The sequence below is a fragment of the Macrosteles quadrilineatus genome, unplaced genomic scaffold (genome assembly GCF_028750875.1).
Source record: "Macrosteles quadrilineatus isolate MER2022 unplaced genomic scaffold, UCM_ALF_1.0 Scaffold_6__1_contigs__length_79288215, whole genome shotgun sequence".
Classification (NCBI taxonomy): domain Eukaryota; kingdom Metazoa; phylum Arthropoda; class Insecta; order Hemiptera; family Cicadellidae; genus Macrosteles; species Macrosteles quadrilineatus.
Window position 1 is genome coordinate 23254017 of NW_026542599.1, and position 18544 is coordinate 23272560.

Sequence of the window (18544 nt, forward strand, 5' to 3'; positions counted from 1 at the left end):
ATATTATCTATTATTTTCACATTTCACAATTTTATTTACCAAATTCTAATTGAATGGTAAAGTTCTTCTTTCAAGACCACATATTCGACAATTACAGACTTTTTTGGTAAAATACTTTGTTGTTCATGTAAAGTGTTTTTTTTTCCACCCTTTTAAGCATACCTGTATAGGCCTACTATCAAAGCGTAGAATAACTATTGTTGATACCTTTCTGATGCTCAAATTAAATTCTAACCTGTTTTAAGGAACAGATTGAGTACGCAAGTTACAATATGGAATAAACATATTTTACAGAGAAAGACTTAATCACGAGTATTATTTTGTTATCAAAGACAAATAAACTTTCTTTTCCCACTGTTCAAAATGTAGGGTTGTTTAATTCACATGGATTTCTTTGTCTTCAAAAGAAAAAAAGAATTGTACTTGCTGTGTGTTGAAGAATCTGTTTCTAGATTGTTTCTTAAATTTCAAAAGTAAACAAATTTAAAATAAATCTGATTCGTGAAATCCGAATGATTAATTTGATTAATAAAAAAAATTTCAGGGCTCATGTAAAAAGATTGATGCGAGTATTCTCAAGAGGCTCTTTTGGGCAATGACCTTCTTTCTTAGAAAAGATCTTTAAAAGAAATTTATGATGTAACAATTTTGGTTCAAGATTATTGTTGTTAAAATCATGTAGCAATGTTAAAATCGTCAGTGATGTTGATTCACTTGTGAATTTTAAATTTTAATTACACAATATGTAATTTGAGCTACAACACACAATTTAAGTAATATTATGGCGGTGCAGGATGGCCAACATAATTTATTCTGTGTGAAATATCAAATATGAATCACTAATAATCAAGTCCTTTCAAGACAGTTAATTCATTTTAGCAGGATGTAATTTATTTAGAATGTGTTTATATCTAGTTGTATTTTGGCAAATGGACTTTTGAGTTCCAGATCTTTTGAGGTGCTGGTATAATATTTTACAATTTGTGAAATAAGTATTAATGTAGTAATAGTTTGAAAAGACTGGAAAGAACTGATTAAGTGCATCATTGTGATAGGTTTGTATAAGTTTTGGGTTTAGGTTTGAGAAGGACTCAAGTGAGCTAGCACTTGTAAGATAATTAGAAAATTACCCACAGTTTTTCTACAGATTTTTAACTTAGTCAAATTTATACAATTTTGTTTTCAAGCTCAACTAGACAAATTGTGTTAACTTTTTTTGCAAAAATTTTCTTGTGGTCTGTAGAATAGTATTTTAGTACTGACAGTATATTATAATTGCTGGCAACAAAAAGATGCTGTCTTTTTCACTGAGTAGCATTTTCAGTTTAGGAAGATGAAAAAGTTTATGAGCGAGGCGAGGATAAAAATGCCCATTTACAGCAACTCATTGTTGATGTATCAGTTGTAACAAGTTATTTTTAATTGTAAAACTAGCTACTACTTTAACGGGGAAATGTAATGATTACTTTACGATAGTGTTTATGTTGTAAAATGTTAAGTTTGTGGAAGCTGATATTAGGATGTGTAAAATGGAAAAGGTTTTGAACATCTCAAGAACTAAGCCCAATTATATAATGTAGTTTTGATCTGAAGTATTAGAAATAAATTGATTACTCAGTCCAAAAAAGACTTCAAAGACTCAAGTAACCTTTTAAACTGACGTAACACTGTCTTGTTTTTACTGTTAAAAAATGTAATTGTTTTTCTGGAATGATACTTGTAATTTTATTGATTCTGAAATGTCTCAATAAACATAAAACCTTAAAACTCACATGTTAATCATCAATGTAGATGTTGTATAGTATTAAAATAATATATTTCATATGATTATACTTTAGAATTAAGTTACTTTGTAGATATCGATAGTTAGGTAAACAAATTGTAGGTTTCATAAATTATTTTTCTAGGTATATAAAACGTGCTAGGAATCAATTTAATACTTTGATAATGAAATGTGTTGTTCCTATTGCCGTTGCACAATGTGGTAAAAACATTTGAACAAACTTGTCATATATTTGTAGAAAGGAATAGGTTTTTTTACTCAAACTAATTTTCTACATTACCGTACATGTTATAAGGTTTTTTTAAGCTAAAATTAAAAAAAATTAACTTGAATTGGAACCTTTAACTAGTCAAACTTATGCTGCTGTGGTAACTTTATGAATTTACATTTCCTTTTATTCTTGTTTAAGCCTACATATTTCCTGTATTAGAGGATCCTTGGCTAAAGTTTTATGCAGGTTATGTTTAACACATAAATATTTTATTGGAAACCCTAAAACAATATATAAATTATACAAACGTTCTGGTTTGTGTAACTTAAGTTAGAATTGAGGTCGGTATATATAAATTGACTTGAATATATGAATTGAGAGTTTTAATTTTTATCCATACCATGTGCTCACATTTTCAATACCCTATTAACCAATATAAAAGGTTTTTCATAAACATTTTTACAGACGGATAAACTACTTGGAAAAAGACTGAAACTAATCAACTTGAGTGCAATTCATTTTTTATCAACATTTCATTCAAGATTATGTCATCTCTATTGAATTTCTTGAAAATTCTTTTAAAGGACAAAGCACATTTGAAACTAAAAAGTGTAAAGTGTTGCTTTTAAATAGTGAATATGGCATATAGCCTAGTTTTTTATATTAGAAAATTAATGTTGTTATTGTAATTCCTTTCCTAATGATCAGTATATATGTGCCTTAAGTATATGAATTATAATGGCAAATAAATATTTAGCTGTAATTTTGTATAGTCATTTCCTACCCTGTGGATACTGGTACACCTGATTTTACAAGTACAATATTCAGAGTTTTTACGAGGGATGAGTAGATAATTAAATTAACCAAATGGTGCAGGAAAGAGGCTGAGTTTCTAATAAATACGATAATGTAGTATTCATCTCCTGCCTTGTGGGAACACGCTTTACAGTTCACACAATCAGTTGCAGTTGATTTTGCGTGTTCAATTTTGTGTGTGTACATTAAGTAACCTACTTTTTTGGTGTTTGATTCTTCAGCAGAATGCAATTTTATTACCATCAGCTGATATTTATGTAATCTCTCATAAATATTTTGAATGACTATGCCTAAATTGAATGATTAGTGATTAATATGTATGTCCACTGTGTCACCTTAGCTTTGATTAGTCATTGATACCAACTTAAAGATTACTATCTGTGAAGTGATAAGGTGTTTTGGATACTTGTTTATTTTTGTTCAAAATGAATACGAATATACAGGGTGTTTATATAACTGACTATAATGTTCAATGTATCACTGGATTATTTGTTCGCATTCATACTATTTTTCATCAATGTTTTATCGTTGACTTTATTTATTGAGGTAAGTATTTTTGTTTAGTTCTGTAGTGTAAGTGTAATATGTGGAAGTGAAGTTTTTTTTATTTATGCCTTGTGGTAAGGTTTGATTTTTTAAAGTAACAAACTCACTTCTGTTATACATTACAATCATAATTTCATTTTGTGAATGTGTTACAATTCTTCGACATTTTCTAATCAATATCAATATCTCATCTTAAAAAAAAACCAACCTCAATCTATTAAAAAGTAATATAAGTTTTCTTGCCAAATTACCTGGACTTCACATGCAGTAAAGTCGAATTGACATAAGAAATAGGTTTGCAAGTCTACTGCATATCCTTAAGACGTTTTTATGAGCTACAATAAATGAACAATATTACAAAAAACACTAGCTAACAAAAGAGTTGCAATGCATTGCCAACACTTAGCACCACATTGGCAACACATGGCAAATGGCACATTGCGGCTAAACAAAAGTGGCACAACCTTTATGTAAGTTCTATAATTTTGGAAAACTGTCTTTTTCACTCTGCTTTTGAAACTGATTTGACGATGTCCCATGTCCAATCATATGCGAGTTTTTATTCTGTTTAATGTTATGTTAAAATCATCTCATGGTGTATTTGATGAATTTCTTCACATTTAAACCTATTATTCTCGATAAATTGCATTTTCACTAACTCGACCGCCTTTGCAGCCACATTTTAGGCTATGTTTGTGAGTCTACTGTACACAATTAGTAAGAATAAGAATAAGAAATATTTATTTCCATTGATCTTTATAAAAGAAATAGGACACGTCATTGTTATACATAGTTACAAGGTGATTCAGTGTTTACAGTACAAAATATCTAAATTTAAATAGCCACTTACATGAAAATAAAAGCTTTATTTAAACTTACTCTTCAAAAACTAATATTTATTTCACAACTTAAAAAATCATCAATTTTGTAAAAGGGATTTTTAACAATCCAGTCATACAGTTTATTTTTAAAAATACTGTAAGAAACTAATTTTGCTTCTTCAGGTAGCTTATTAAAAAACATTATACAATTTAATTTATGTGAACGTTTGGTTTTTGCCAATCTGTGCTGCAATATATCTATTTTATCCCTACCTCTTGTATAGTGATTGTGTACGTCTTTTCGGAAAGAGAATTGATCTAAGTTGCAATACAGTACAGACTGGTTGTACAGACTTGGTTGTAGTACAGACTGTTTGTGAGTCTGTAATTAGTTCTTTGTAATTAACACATCACTAACACGAAGGGACCATTGTAGTTACTTTTCCATGTCAGTTTCAGTGTGTATTATCAGCGCCTGTAGATTCTGGAATTTTTATACCAAGCCCTTTTGGAAAATCAACTGATTCTGGGGCGTCATTTGTTCACTGTGATGATGAGAAAAATGTCTATTTTGACATCTATGCTATCAAGGGAGATGATAACAGGATTATGTGTGAGTGATGAAATTTTAAAATAATGATTAAACGTTTCAATTGTATGTTTTGTCAAAAAGGTTTAAACTATAAATTATCACTGTTACAGTGGTAAACGAAACATTTGGTTTGCGGATGATTCCGCAGCAGGAGGGTAGATAGGTTTATACGCACATCAAGTCTAATTATCTCAACTTTGATACTTAAGTTTAACAGAAAGTAGAGTAAAATATTGAACTTCAAGGTCATCAAAGTTTAATCAACCCCATTTTATACTTATTTCGATTTGTTTACAATTTTTCCAGCTGCTAACAATGGAGTCTTAGTTGTGTCGATTGGACCCACTGATGACATACGCAACACAGCTGAATATAATTTATGGAAATTCATTGCCACAGTTCTAGCAGTGGACATGGCAAAATTTGAAATACTACTTGTAAGTTTACCTCTATAATTTCAATTGTCTTTGGTCATAGACAATGCATTACCATGAAGTAGAGATCAAATTGCTACATAGACCACCATTTTTTATGAATCAGACCGCAAGGAGTAAGTTTATCTAACTTACCGGTAGAGTTAGCTAACTAAGTTATATGGTGGGTACCATTATAATTTGTGTATCTGTTACAACAACTTTTGAACTAAAGCCAACGCAAAAAATAGTGATAAAGAACACAAGTTAAGAGCAGCATACTTTTTTTGTTTCTGGTGGATTCCACGTGTTCCTTAATGCCTAAACCATTTTCATTAGAGAGAAGTTCAATGGACAGTGTTCCAAACCATTAAAATATTTGTGGATTTGCTGCACGTGAAGTCAAAGATATTAACCATAACAAGACACCAAAATTGTAAATAGTTATCACATAAAATTTGGCTTTTCCAGTCAGAGTAAATGGGCTATCTAGTCCAGTATCTATAGTGGTGCTAGAGGGTTTTAGAAATTAGATTGTTCCAATTTCACTAAATTTATTGTTATGATACACTAAAAAATAATTAGTTTTTCACAAATTGAATAGTACTCATGTGAATGCGCCAAAACGATCCAACCCACTATGAGAAAATAATCTTAATGAATCTTGTTCCAGTTTCCAGGAGAAATCGGAAGAAGAGTTTTGCTAAGGAATGGTATAATGTCTAAACAAGAATGTATAAACAAGATAAAAGAATACTTACAACCTTATGTAAAAGGCGAGGTACCATCAACCAGCCAAGCATTGCTGTTTCCCCACACTCCACTAGCAGTCTACGCTCACAACGACACCGCAAAATCTGACAACGGTCAATGGAAATACTACGAGAAGAACTTGAAGAAAGACGAAGAATTGTCAGAAAAGTCACTAAGTAAAAGACTTCTTGAGATGAAGCCCTACTACGAGAAGGATCCTAGTTTGATGGCTAAGGTTTTCAGAGATCTAGGAGTACAGAAGGAAGTAACGTTCAGAGGAAGGCTAGTACCAGGGTCTCCGGTTAAACCAGTTCTGGACGATTACCGTGGTCAGAAGAAATTAAAGGTGGTGAGAAGAATTCTTGAAGGAACCGACAGAAGTGTGAAATATCCCAAGTCTAAAATGCGGATTGAAATGTCTCACCCAGTACCTGATCTGATCATGCTTGATTATTTGAGTCCAGACAAACAGAATGTTGTTAGCAGAAGAGTTGTTAACATTTTGTATAGGAATGCCACTGTTGACCTGGTCGAAGAGCTGGAATATACTGAAGTAGTTTAATCTTAAGTTGATTGGAAAATATATTTTTTGTCCTCCAATCATTGTTCATTTTCCTCAGACTGAGATTTTTGATCTTTTTGTGACTAAAACTCCTTGTGGATTGCTTTCAATATTCTTTGGAATTTGGTATATCCTTACTTCAGGGACTGGACAATCTTCCTATGACAGTTGTTTTACATCTTCTTTTGGCTGGGTTCTGCTATCTGTGGGGTTTCTCTATTGTCAATAACTAGAATTCCCTATCCAAGTCACTTAACATTTTGTGTTTATCATTGGTAATATATTTGATTTATGTTTGATGTACTATTTAAGTTACTTTAATCCATGCATCAATCATCAGAAATACTTAGGGTCTTAACAAAAGACTTCCATTTTTACAGCGATTCATTTTACATTAGTTGATTAGTTCATATCAACAATAATATTCAAGATTTTACTGATAAGCCATAGTAGTTAATCAGTGGCAGAAAAACTTTGGACGTACAATGTTTTCAGTGAAATTATTTACATTCTAGTGTTAGTAAAAACATGATTTTAAGAAAATTTGGATTTCTTTGTGCTTTTATTGTATTTAGTTGAATTGGAAATATTATGTTCGGTTGTGTGAAAGTTAAACTAATGTTAACTGAAATACAAACATAGACACATTTGTTAGCAAGGAATCCAATTATGACCACTTATTTTGTGGTGTTCACCTATTGCGTGGTTATCAAAACATACGTATCTTCTGTGCCAATGAATAACTTCAATATTTCAAATTTTAAACCTGTAAACTTTACTGAGTTGAGGACAATCTTGGGACCTCAAGCTGACAACATACTCAACCCCATATTTGACACTGTTAAGGTAAGTTTTGAGTGCCTAGACTAACCTATACTATCGTAATTGTTGATCCGTTTTATGAGCAAAAGTGTTTTTGAGAGAAAATCGATTGTAAAATGATTATAAATCCAACTGAACATAGATTGTTAGGATATTAACTTGTTTTTCTCTACGGTATTGATTTCTCCAATAAAGTCATTGTTGATTAACTTGCAGCACTCATCATTACCCGGAACTATACACCTTGGATTAAAAGACTAGTAGTTCAGAATATTAATAGGTGATAACAACTGGTTCTCAATGGTGTTTTTTTGTACATTCCATTCTTTTACAAATAATATTTTACTGTCCCAATAACTAAACTTAGTTTGTATTTATTATTTAATCTAAAAAAAAAAAAAAATCCCAACAAAACAAAACTTCAAAATTGTTATTTAATTTTTACTCAATTATGTCATTGTTTTTGCAAATAAAGTAAACTAACTTTACTTAAAATTTTTTTTGTTATTCCTCACTGTTTTGTCGTTAATTTCTTTACAATAATTGTATCATGTAGTCCTACGCTGGAAAGAAGTCAGCGGGGCAAGAAGAAGCATCGGAAGAAGAAAAAGTGCCTCTTCCACAGGTGTTTAGGGACGATCAGAAGAACATATTTTTTGACCTGTGGGTCATCAGAGGAAAAGAGAACCGTCTAATGGGTGAGCATAATATTTTTAAGCTCGTTTTAGTGGCAAAATTACTAGTATATAGTTATTTGTGCAACTAGTGAGAAAAGTGAGCAATTGACTCACTCGAGAGAAATCCTTACTCATGAGCCGTAGGCGAGTGAGGAATGGTTTCTCGAGTGAGGCAATTGTACTTTGAACTCGAGTTGCACATTATACTTTTCCGACAGTTACCATAAAACAAATAAATTGGTGAAGAAACATAACCTATTTTTACACAGAAGTGAACTTTTAATATAACATTTAATGTGAAGTGACAAATACAACAGTACAACAGCTGACCAGCTGATTTACTGCCAGTGCTGCCAACGTATTTCGCGCGCATACGACGTTGCCTGCATGTTACGTGCTCACTATTTCGTGCCTTCACGTTGCAAATCTGGAGTGAGACAAAGTAATTAGAGTGAGACAATGTTAACATTGTCTCACTGATAAGAGAATTGGCCACTTTGCTTTCTCAAATCAGTGAGAGAACATGTACATTGTTAGGTAACTGTAGGAAAAATAAATTCTTCCCAGTATAGCTTAAGAGGGGGCAGGGATTCATAGGCACTTCCTGCTTTACATTTCAAAAGTTACTCATTAATTTCACATCGTCTTAGTCACCAATATTTAGTTTGCCTAGCATCTTACATAGCTACAAGTATGCAATATCGCTCAGCTTTCTAGTATTTCCCTTACCTCTTAGCGTCAGGTTTGCAAGTTTTGTTAACAATAGTAAAATAATTGCAAATGGGCTTCTTTGATTTGATATTTTCAAAGAGCGAATCTCAAGGGCTTTTAGGGGAAAGCGGTACAATCCCATCAAACGTTTTTAAATATGTGAGAAACAAACCAGTTTCTCTTTCCCCCAAATTTCCAAGACGCTAACCCCTAGGACAGCAACACACCCTTTTTGTATGGTGATGTCGATTCACTTATGGTTCACTATTGTGACGATTTCTTTCAACTTCTCATAGCCATTTATGAAGATTTCAGAAACTAATGAAAAATCAATATTTACAGCCAATCTATCCTATCTCCCTCATACAAGGGGCTATCTACATTTCTACAATCCTACAAAGTTTTCTCATGTAGAGCTAGAGATTGTATATCCTGTGTATTTCTGTAGTAGGCGGAGAGCACAATCAGCTGTGGGCAGCCGTCCAGAGTTCTCCGGAGATTCAGGATGCTCTCAACATGGAGTTGTGGAGATTCATCTCCAATGTACTGCAAGTCCGAAGGGATGACGTGGAGATTGTACTGGTAATGTTTGGCTTCTCCGTTCACTTTTGTAATGTTAGATTATTAACACACTTCTGTTAGAAACAGCTGATCTTAGTGACAAATTTATCACTACTGTATGTTCATCGTTTGCTCATCTTCACTTTAAATTGCACACCCTGGCGTGTTGTGTAATCTACATACAAATTCTGTACTTTACAAATAATTTGACATTGTGGCCAATCAAACCGTTTTCTACAGTCTGACAAGCAACAGATGGCCAGGAGAATTGTGGTGAAAGCAAGAGCGATATCGGAGAGGGAATGTCAACAACGGCTTCACGCCAACCTCCAACCGTTCACATTGGAGGTGCAGGAAGAGGCAGAGGCCGAGGAAACCATGAAGAGGGACAAAGTGCTGTCTTACACCGAGACTAGGTAAGTGGTGATCTGATTTGTGTTGTTGAGCGACTTTGATTGGAGGTCCATGCCATTAGGGTATGACTCGGGACGAAAAGATTGAAAATCATTTTAATATACCATAGTAAATCACAGACATAGTTGTATTTGGGAATTATCAGCTGACTAGTAGTTTTGTTTTTGTTTACTTTTAAAGTTTATGTTTTTATGCTCAATTGTTATTGGAGAGGTCAATTTGTGGTGAGAGAGTTTTTTATAGTTGTGATTTTCTAAATAGAAAATATACATAGGTTGCAAAATAAATACTGAGTTTTATTTTCTTACAAGCTATTTTGACGGTCAAACTGTGAACATGTCTGGTGCTACTACAAGATTTGCGGATCTAATAAACCAGTATGACAGTGAAGGAGACTTTTTGGAATGGCTGAAAAAGTTAGAACTGGAATGCATTTTTTTTCATGTCAACACCAGTGGCATTTTTGGACAATGGAGGTTTTAGACGTTTCAATCTCTCAAGAAGAAGAACTGATTTAGAGTTTTGTATATAAAGAAGCCATCTTCTTCATAGACCCTAAGTGAGAACACCATAAAATGTTGTGTTGACTGTTCACACTAAAGAACATAATTGTGTAAACTAAAATACAGCCAAAAAAAGCTTATTGCATTGCAATTACTGACTATTTAATATGCTAGAGTACTTTGCGAGTAATACTGCTCAGTCCGTTACTTCGTTCTGCTGTACCCTGTATTTTGATTAAAGATGCAATAGTTAACAATCAGTTGACTGCTAAATACAGCTGAGTGGAAACCGTGTTCGCTTAGTAATAAGTAAGTTACCGATTTGATTATGAGAAAATTCAAAATCAGAAATGGTTTAAAACTGGACACAGCTGTCTTTGATCATTGGGATTAATGAGTGATCATGGATAAAGATCAGCTGATCTTAGGCAGCAATATAGTTGTCATCTTAACCATTTAACACTCATCGCTCAGGCATCTTCGCCTTAAAGTTCATACCTTGATGTGCCGGGGCTGTAAAAATATATCTTTTTAGTTTGACTTTAAAAATTGTCACAAAAGACATCAGCTCACTTCATCTGTGGGTCATTTCAACTTCGTTTATTTTAAGATAACTTAAACAAGTAAAACTCCGTCTGTGGGTAATTTCAACTACGTTTATTTTAAGGTAACTTAAAGAAAGAAATGATATGTATAATTCTATTTAGTCAAAGTACCTAACTAATTATTTAAGTTACATAAGCTTTGTTCAAACACTGATTCCTCCCTTACATTGAGTATTCTCAACAGGTCTGAAGTTCCGACCGGCCCAGCGCCAGTGTTGAGCGAAGAAGATATGAATCCTTCTGAGACTCCTAACTACATCAAGAACCCATCCATCCTGGACAAGGTGCTGAAGGACCTCATGCCCAACCAGGAGATCATCGTGAGGGGGAGGCTGCTGAAGAAGAGTCTACCGAACTTTGTAGCAAGACCTCTCCTAGAGAACTATCAGGGTAGCAAGACGCTCAAGTTGACGAGGAAGATCCTCGAGGGAGTTTGGAACTCGGATGTGGAGAAGTCCAAGAAGTTCTCTGCAGGGCCTAGAATGTCCTGCCCTGAGAGGATATCAGGATTGACTGTTAGGGACACACTGTCGGAAGATGGTTCTAGAGTGGTGGGGAGAAAAGTTTACGTTCCTATTTTCCAAAACGAGACACATGATTTTCTCGATGAACTTGATTATCATGAAGTCGAGTTTAAGGCTGGGCTTTGAGAAGGAAGGATAGACTGTTGTAATTAAATATTTAAAAGACTTATAACTGTGTATGCGTCAAGAGAAGTCATTTCAGCTAATTAAGTAGGACGTTAAAGTCATCAGTATTATCTTTATCTTCATTGACAGTAGTTTTGTGAATCTTGCAGAATTTATTTCTCTGAATCATGATCTTCTGCACACCCTAAAGTCTGGTTTTATTGCACAATGTGCACTTTCACTTTAAGTTGTGAAATTAAATGTTTAATGTGAATGTTTAGTTTTATAAGTAGATTCTATTATTTATTTTACACCTCTTTGATCCCTAATATTGATGGTGAAGTTGATTGTTCATTGAAACACTTGACATTAAGGTTTCAAACCTCATATTTTGGATTTTTGAAGTGTAGCTGATCCAAAATCACCACTTTGACATTTAACCACATTGCAACTTTTAAGAATAAGACATTCAAGGTTTTGTATACTAGGCGAACACGGTTTCCACTCAGCTGTATTTAGCAGTCAACTGATTGTTAACTATTGCATCTTTAATCGAAATACAGGGTACAGCAGAAAGGAGAACGGACTGAGCAGTATTACTCGCAAAGTACTCTAGCATATTAAATAGTCAGCTTTGAGAAACAGCTGATATACCTGTCAAAAAAAAGGAAGAATTTAATTCTGTATTATCATGCAAAAAAAATTCTGCATGGTCATAATGCTCGCCTAGTAATAATATAGTAAGTTTGAGAAAAGTAGATCTTGTGGAACCAGCTGTACTTTGATAGCCTTATGGCTGAAGAAACAGCTGATATTATTCAGTAGCAAAGCTACCCAAGGCATCTTGCTCTTGCTCCTCTGATCACTCATGATGTATCTATATACTTACTACTATTAATTTTTAATTTAAAAAGAAGATTAATTCAAATCTAGTTAATACCAAAACTGTCATTCGCTAGCTGTGATCAAGGAAATTAATAGTTTAAATAATTGTTGGTTAGGATTTTGATTTAAAATTAGTTCAGAAATGTACCTTAACATGTTAACTGTGAATTACATATAATATATTGCAAGTCACAATAATCCTCCAAAAATCCAAGTACCACAACAAATCTTGTTTGTACGAGACACTATAGTGGGAAGCTTGAAGATTACCTCACTGGAACACTTAATTTTTTTGTATTACAGTAAAACACCTCAATATCCGACCATGACGAGACCAGGCCATGGTCGGAATGGCCTAAAGGCCGGATATTGGGAGGAGCATTAATTGTAGTCCTTCCCAACACCGGTAATCTTCTCCCGCGACCACGGTACACAACACCGGTGAGCATATCTTGCAGTCTCAGCGACACTTGTAATCGTCACAGCACACAACCTTATATTGAAGTCACCAACAAAAGAGCTGGCCTTAAGTCGTGCAAAACATTCAAAGGGGGCCTTTTTACTTCTAAAAAGTAGGGGAATTGTTGGAATTGGAATTGTATTCCAAGAATATCAATTATGAAAAAATATCAATGTAAAATAGTACATTTTGAAAGATTGAGGTTGGTATTAGGAGGAGTAGGTATTAGAAACTTTTTTTTGAACCAGCATTGCATAATGTCTCACCCTTACCTAAAACAACCATAAAAGTAAATTTAATTGTTTAGAAATTTAGAAACGAAGATCTAACAATTAAAGTTTGTGAACAGCCAATACTTTGTAAGTTTTAATTTAGTTTCAAATATTTTCTTAACCTTATTTTGACATGAGTTGTAATAAAAATCAGTTTAATCTTGAGGACCACCTGTAAACAAATAGAGTTTTGTTTATGCATTTAAAAATATTGCTGATGAATAAAGAAATACAATTTGTAAGCACAATAATATTTTAATTGACAAACACTACAATCTGTCTAATCAGTTAAGATAACAGTTATAATGTGACCGTCCCAGTGAATGTTGAGATGTGATGTTCACAGTTCTTGTTATTCTTGCTCTCTCCGGGCCGACTCCTGGATGTTCCTGGACCACTGTGGACCCTAGGTCTCCCGAGGACCAAGTAGACCCGTGGGATGTTGTCGTAGACTACGATCCAGAAGACAGTGCTGTGGCGGAAAAGGCAGAGATACACCTTGTAGACAAAATGCTCAGGTATTAATAACCTGAGGTGGAAGGTTTTTTACCCTGTTTGTTGTATTAGATCCACGTGGAGTGCCTCAAGAATCAATCCTGGGGCCACGTTTATTCATTTTTTTATATTAACTTTGGAAGTGTCTAATACCCACGTTTCAGTATTCAGATGACACAGTGAACATTTGCGAAGAGAAAAAAATTCACATCACACCATTTAGAGAGGTGATCACTTCATTCTCTTGAGGACTGGTTCACTAACAATGGCTTTCCCATAAATGCATCCAAAACACAAATGGTACAATTTTACCCCAACGATATAAAAGACAATATCACCCTAAATTAAAACAAAAATCTTATAAATTTCCGAAATCCGTTGTTTTATTTAGGAATAAAAATAGATTCACATTTAAATTGGCAAACTCAACTTCAATTTATTAAATTTGTATAAAGATAAGTTGTCAGTTTTACCTTCCACTGTTAAATATGCACTAAGCAAGCACTACCAAACGATAAAAGGATTTGATTATTTTTTTTTAATTGGTTGACATTTATTCTTTAATTATTACAAATAGCTGGACATTACTTATAGTGTGCATTATACTAAATCTACCTAGTAAACGTATCAAACGCAAGAAAGATATAACGATAGTTCTACCAACAACCGTCAATGTCTTGGAAAACGGCAGTTAAAGGCTAGAGTGCTGGAGTGCTGTCTTGGTCAGGTTCTGTGCGCACCTCATTAGCAGTTCACTTGTTTTATAGAGCTTGGCGAAAAAGACTAATCTAAAATACACAGTGGACAGCCTTATAAGTTGATGGGATGTGTAAATTGTTTGGTTAGTTGTACATCAGATTAGGTACTTTTTTACTTCTTTTTGTCTTGACCATGTGTGTGTCCAAATATTTGCTTTCAAAATATTTGGATTTTTGTGTTTGTTATATGAGGGAAAACCTAAATAGGACAATAGACAACGCTTTATTGAACATTACGCCTAACAAAGTACTTAGTAAATTACAAAAGTAACTCCCAAGTTGTTTCAAAGCTTAAACTGTTTTAGCTGTTGAATACTGGTACTGAACGATCAAATCATGCTTATAAATAACCAAACCATTGATTACTTTCCAAAGGGTTTCTCTTTATACAAATCTACATCTGATCATATTCTTGTTCCAGGTTGGCCCAGAAGGACACCAAGTACTTCCATGAGGCTCGTCCCCCATGGGAGGGTCAAGTTCAAGATGATGACCCCGGAGTGCACGTCATGGGGTTCAACTTCACAGCCTGGAACCGGACTTACATTCGCCCTCCGCCTGGCCTCGGAGACGCTCAGACTAACAAACTCATGTCTAGGATGGTGAGTGACTTTCTCTCCCTTACAAAAAAAATTCAATTTTAAGTTGACTGAAACTCATTTCTTTTCAGAACTTCATAAAAATCCAATTGCTTGCATCAAGTTTGATGTTTCTAAAGTACGGTGCAATTAGACCTTTTTTTAGTAAACCTCAACATCCAAAGTGAAAGCTAATTTTTGACTCCAAACTGTTCAATATAGTCCTCATATTGTATAGCAAAAAGTAAGTAGGGGTTGAAATTAAAAAACAAAAAACAGTAGTTTTTTTTATATCTTGAAAACGGCTTAGCTCAAAGTATGTTATTTACAAAGATGATCAATGATAAATTTCATACAAGAATGGTCCTCTTTATAATCTTGTTAATTGAATGGTTACAAAGTTACAAAAGCATAAAATTGGAAAATGTTTGACTATTTTTAACGCTTTAAAAGTTCTGGGGGCACCTAAATTAATATATATAAAAAGTCACTGGACCTAAAAATCATTTTAAAACATTATTCAGTGATAAACTACCTTCTCAGGAGGAAGGCCCGCCAGGAGCCAGAGGAAATTCTTAATGTAAGCATAGGTTTGTATGCACATCAAGTTAAAGGTCTCTGTTAGTATAAATGACAATGACGGAAACCCAAACTTAAACAGACAACCAAGTCAAAATTGCATCCCTTGAAGATTTCTTAAATCTCAAGGCACCCGGCAAAATTAAAATTATTATCAAATGGTGTCATTATATCCACAAATGATTTCAGTAAGCAGCGAGGAGTCTCATTGCGGCATACACACAAACTACAGAGCTACAGCAAACATGGACCTTACTTAAAAAACTGCGCTTGTAGTAAATACAAAAAGTTGAATTCTTTTTGTGTTCTAAGTTTATGAATGTAGGGAGTTAAAAAACATTTTATTTGCAGTATTTAATTTTAATCTATTGTGACTTTTTCAGATTCCTGAGTTTGATATCACAAAGATCAAACTGAAAAGTGACAAAAGAGACAACAAATCTGTGATATTTGAAGTTTTAATAGAGAAGGGCCCTGAAAACAAGATTATTGGTAAGAATTTTATTTTAAATTATTCAGTTTTGAATTTAATCATGATATGAAAATCCATTTAGAATACAGTAGAACCCCTCATATCCGGCCTTGGTTTTACCGGTCCTCTGTTTATCCGGCCCCTTCAAGAAGCCATTATCAAAATGTTTTTCTCACAGCTTACGGACGTTTAGATGCAAGCACTAGTCTTTGTGACCGCTCAAGTCATAAAATAAATTGTTCTCTTTACTTATCTGTTTGTATATACATTTATTTGCTGAGTCACTATACTCAGTTGAGCTAGAAGGCCTAAGATCTGATCAGTTGGTTGATTATTTCCAAAGTGGGGTTAGTACAGTACAATACATTAATTTTTGTATTTCACAAAATAAGAATGTTGAGTAGAAATGCATGTACCATTTAAGTCCTAATTATCTTCAAGTACAATTTATTGTCATTTTTACCTCCATTTAATAGGGTTTGTTACCTGGAATCATAATATTTGTACATTCATTACTTAATGACTTTAACCTACAAATTTTTTTTTTCTTTTTACAAACATGTTTATTTTTCTAAAAATGATCCCAGAACAGAATTAAATGATACTTTTGATTGCATATATTGATTACCTATTATTATTAGGTATAAATTGTCATTTTCATAGTAGGTTGGTTTATCCGGCCAAATCGTTATCCAGCCAGGGGCTTGGTCCCGTGGTGGCCGAATATGAGGGGTTCTACTGTACTCCCCATCATTTCTTTATGTCTAAGTAATGTATCTATTAAATCTCCTATTTGGCTCAACTCAACTCCCAAACCCCTTATTTAAACAAAATATATTAGAAATTGCATTTTAAACTTTTAAAGTTAGTATAGAGATTTACCACACAGAAGTATGGTACGGAGGAACCACACTAATGGGACAACCGTGCGCTTTCAGCTCTAGTATGTTTTGCCGGATATATACTTTTGACCAGCAAGGAAGAGCCTGAATGGTGTGTAACTGAATTTTTTTCTAAAATTTGTTTTTCACAGGCTATACCAGCAAGCAGTTACATGTCCAAATCTTTGCCCCTGTCATGCCAGGTGCGATTGACGATGAGTTGGAACGATATTTATCCAAAGTGCTTACTGTTTCTAGAAAATCCATCAAAATAATACAGGTAAATGAATGTTTGTTTTAGTACAATAGTTCCTGTGGTGGCTTTACTTGTTCTTCTCAAAAAGTATGAACATAGAACTTAAAAAGGTTTTATCATTTGATTTTGTATAACTTATGTTCCTAATTTTTAAAGTTTTAAGTCACCCACGAGATCACTATATAGACTTGTACCCATTTGTTTACATTGGCCAAACTATAACAGTAGAACCTTATTGATAGCATGTTTCTCATGGGGATTATTTAAGTAAGAATTGTTATAAAGGTTGACATTTTAAGAGTTGGCAGGAGTCAATAATTTTGCATTGTTGTTGACCGTCAGATTGGCATCTTTTGGCTAAACAGTGGTTGTCCGAGCACCGTTCAGCAAAAACATGCGTTCACATTGAAGCATATTAATCAAGCTTGATTACCGAGCAGAAAATTGTATGTGATTCTTAAATATATTTTTCATGTAAATTGCTTTTAGGATTTTTAAACTTTTGTTTTTGAGATTGAAAAAATTAAAGTTGAAGTAAATATACTTATTTAGTTTGACAAAATAATAACAATTAAAAATTAAAAAGTAGATAGCAAATCATACCCGTGGTTTGAAGAGCTTTAAAATGAGATATTTTGCAACTTTTTATCTTAATAAACAATACCGTAATATGCTTCAACCATTAACATTGCCGTTATGGGCAGAAAATCCAAGATGGCCGACGCTCCTGCCGACTCCGAGGTTAAGGATAATATAAAATCGAGGGTATTTGAAAGTTATCGAGGTCCCAGCCTCTATGGATTTTTTTCAGTAACCTTTTGAATAGCATTCAGGTGCTTTTTTTTAGTTAATCTCACATAAATAGATATTTTAATACGGTAAGCACGGGAAAACAGTAGTGTTACAATGGATTTACACAATTTAATTTTAAAATATTTTTGTACCATACATTCACATAAATTTAATCTATTTTTTATCCTAACTCCTTTGTACAAATTATTAAAAATAATTTGTAATAATTTTTCAGGGTGATGCCACCAACATCAGAAAAATTCGGATCCCAAAGATTGCCGTGCAGAAGAAAGTGTACATTCGTAAATTGATTGAAGAGTTTGAACTCGATGAAGTAACTAGAACATCTTTTGACGCTTAGTCCAAGGATTTATTTTTAGATTGTGTAAATAAAAGATTTTATAAACTGTTGTAAAATTAATGGAAATAAAATTTTGCAGTTCCTGCAAAACCAGCTATTTTATTAGTTCTAAAGTACATATTCTATATCATTATAGATAGATAAATTGATAAATAGATAGATAGAATTGTAATAGTCTTTTGTAATAGTCTTTTTTCTGAGCAAAGAGGAAATGTGTTCACAAAATATTAGAAATTTGTGACAAAAATTCAATTGTCATAAGATTCTGGGAGTATTCAAGCTAATATAAAAATTGTTGTAAGTTAGAAAATACTCATAGCAATTTTTTAGATAAAT

The 18544-nt window shown here is 33.3% G+C and overlaps 3 protein-coding genes across 3 annotated transcripts; all 3 read left to right on the forward strand.

The window, feature by feature from the left end:
• Positions 1 to 3282: 3282 nt before the first annotated feature.
• On the forward strand, positions 3283 to 6497 carry LOC128997385 (uncharacterized). The gene is made up of 4 exons (XM_054423022.1): positions 3283 to 3356; positions 4631 to 4790; positions 5076 to 5206; positions 5856 to 6497. Exons 2-4 carry the CDS (start codon positions 4787 to 4789, stop codon positions 6495 to 6497), a joined length of 777 nt encoding a protein of 258 aa, XP_054278997.1. The 5' UTR covers positions 3283 to 3356; positions 4631 to 4786.
• A 480-nt stretch (positions 6498 to 6977) lies between these two features.
• On the forward strand, positions 6978 to 11620 carry LOC128997067 (uncharacterized). The gene is made up of 5 exons (XM_054422644.1): positions 6978 to 7343; positions 7876 to 8017; positions 9156 to 9289; positions 9509 to 9684; positions 10975 to 11620. The coding sequence occupies exons 1-5, from the start codon at positions 7167 to 7169 to the stop codon at positions 11438 to 11440; spliced, it is 1095 nt and encodes a 364-aa protein (XP_054278619.1). The 5' UTR covers positions 6978 to 7166; the 3' UTR covers positions 11441 to 11620.
• A 1704-nt stretch (positions 11621 to 13324) lies between these two features.
• On the forward strand, positions 13325 to 18288 carry LOC128997228 (uncharacterized). The gene is made up of 5 exons (XM_054422838.1): positions 13325 to 13554; positions 14711 to 14891; positions 15830 to 15938; positions 16952 to 17079; positions 18083 to 18288. The coding sequence occupies exons 1-5, from the start codon at positions 13373 to 13375 to the stop codon at positions 18206 to 18208; spliced, it is 726 nt and encodes a 241-aa protein (XP_054278813.1). The 5' UTR covers positions 13325 to 13372; the 3' UTR covers positions 18209 to 18288.
• Positions 18289 to 18544: the final 256 nt, after the last annotated feature.

Coding starts and splice junctions, on each gene's coding strand:
- LOC128997228 (XM_054422838.1), top strand. CDS start 13,373: ATGTTCACAGTTCTTGTTATTCTTGCTCTCTCCGGGCCGACTCCTGGA. Junction 13,555..14,710: donor CTTGTAGACAAAATGCTCAG/GTATTAATAACC, acceptor TTCTTGTTCCAG/GTTGGCCCAGAAGGACACCA. Junction 14,892..15,829: donor ACAAACTCATGTCTAGGATG/GTGAGTGACTTT, acceptor TGACTTTTTCAG/ATTCCTGAGTTTGATATCAC.
- LOC128997385 (XM_054423022.1), top strand. Junction 5,207..5,855: donor CAAAATTTGAAATACTACTT/GTAAGTTTACCT, acceptor ATCTTGTTCCAG/TTTCCAGGAGAAATCGGAAG.
- LOC128997067 (XM_054422644.1), top strand. CDS start 7,167: ATGACCACTTATTTTGTGGTGTTCACCTATTGCGTGGTTATCAAAACA. Junction 8,018..9,155: donor AAAAGAGAACCGTCTAATGG/GTGAGCATAATA, acceptor GTATTTCTGTAG/TAGGCGGAGAGCACAATCAG. Junction 9,685..10,974: donor CTGTCTTACACCGAGACTAG/GTAAGTGGTGAT, acceptor TATTCTCAACAG/GTCTGAAGTTCCGACCGGCC.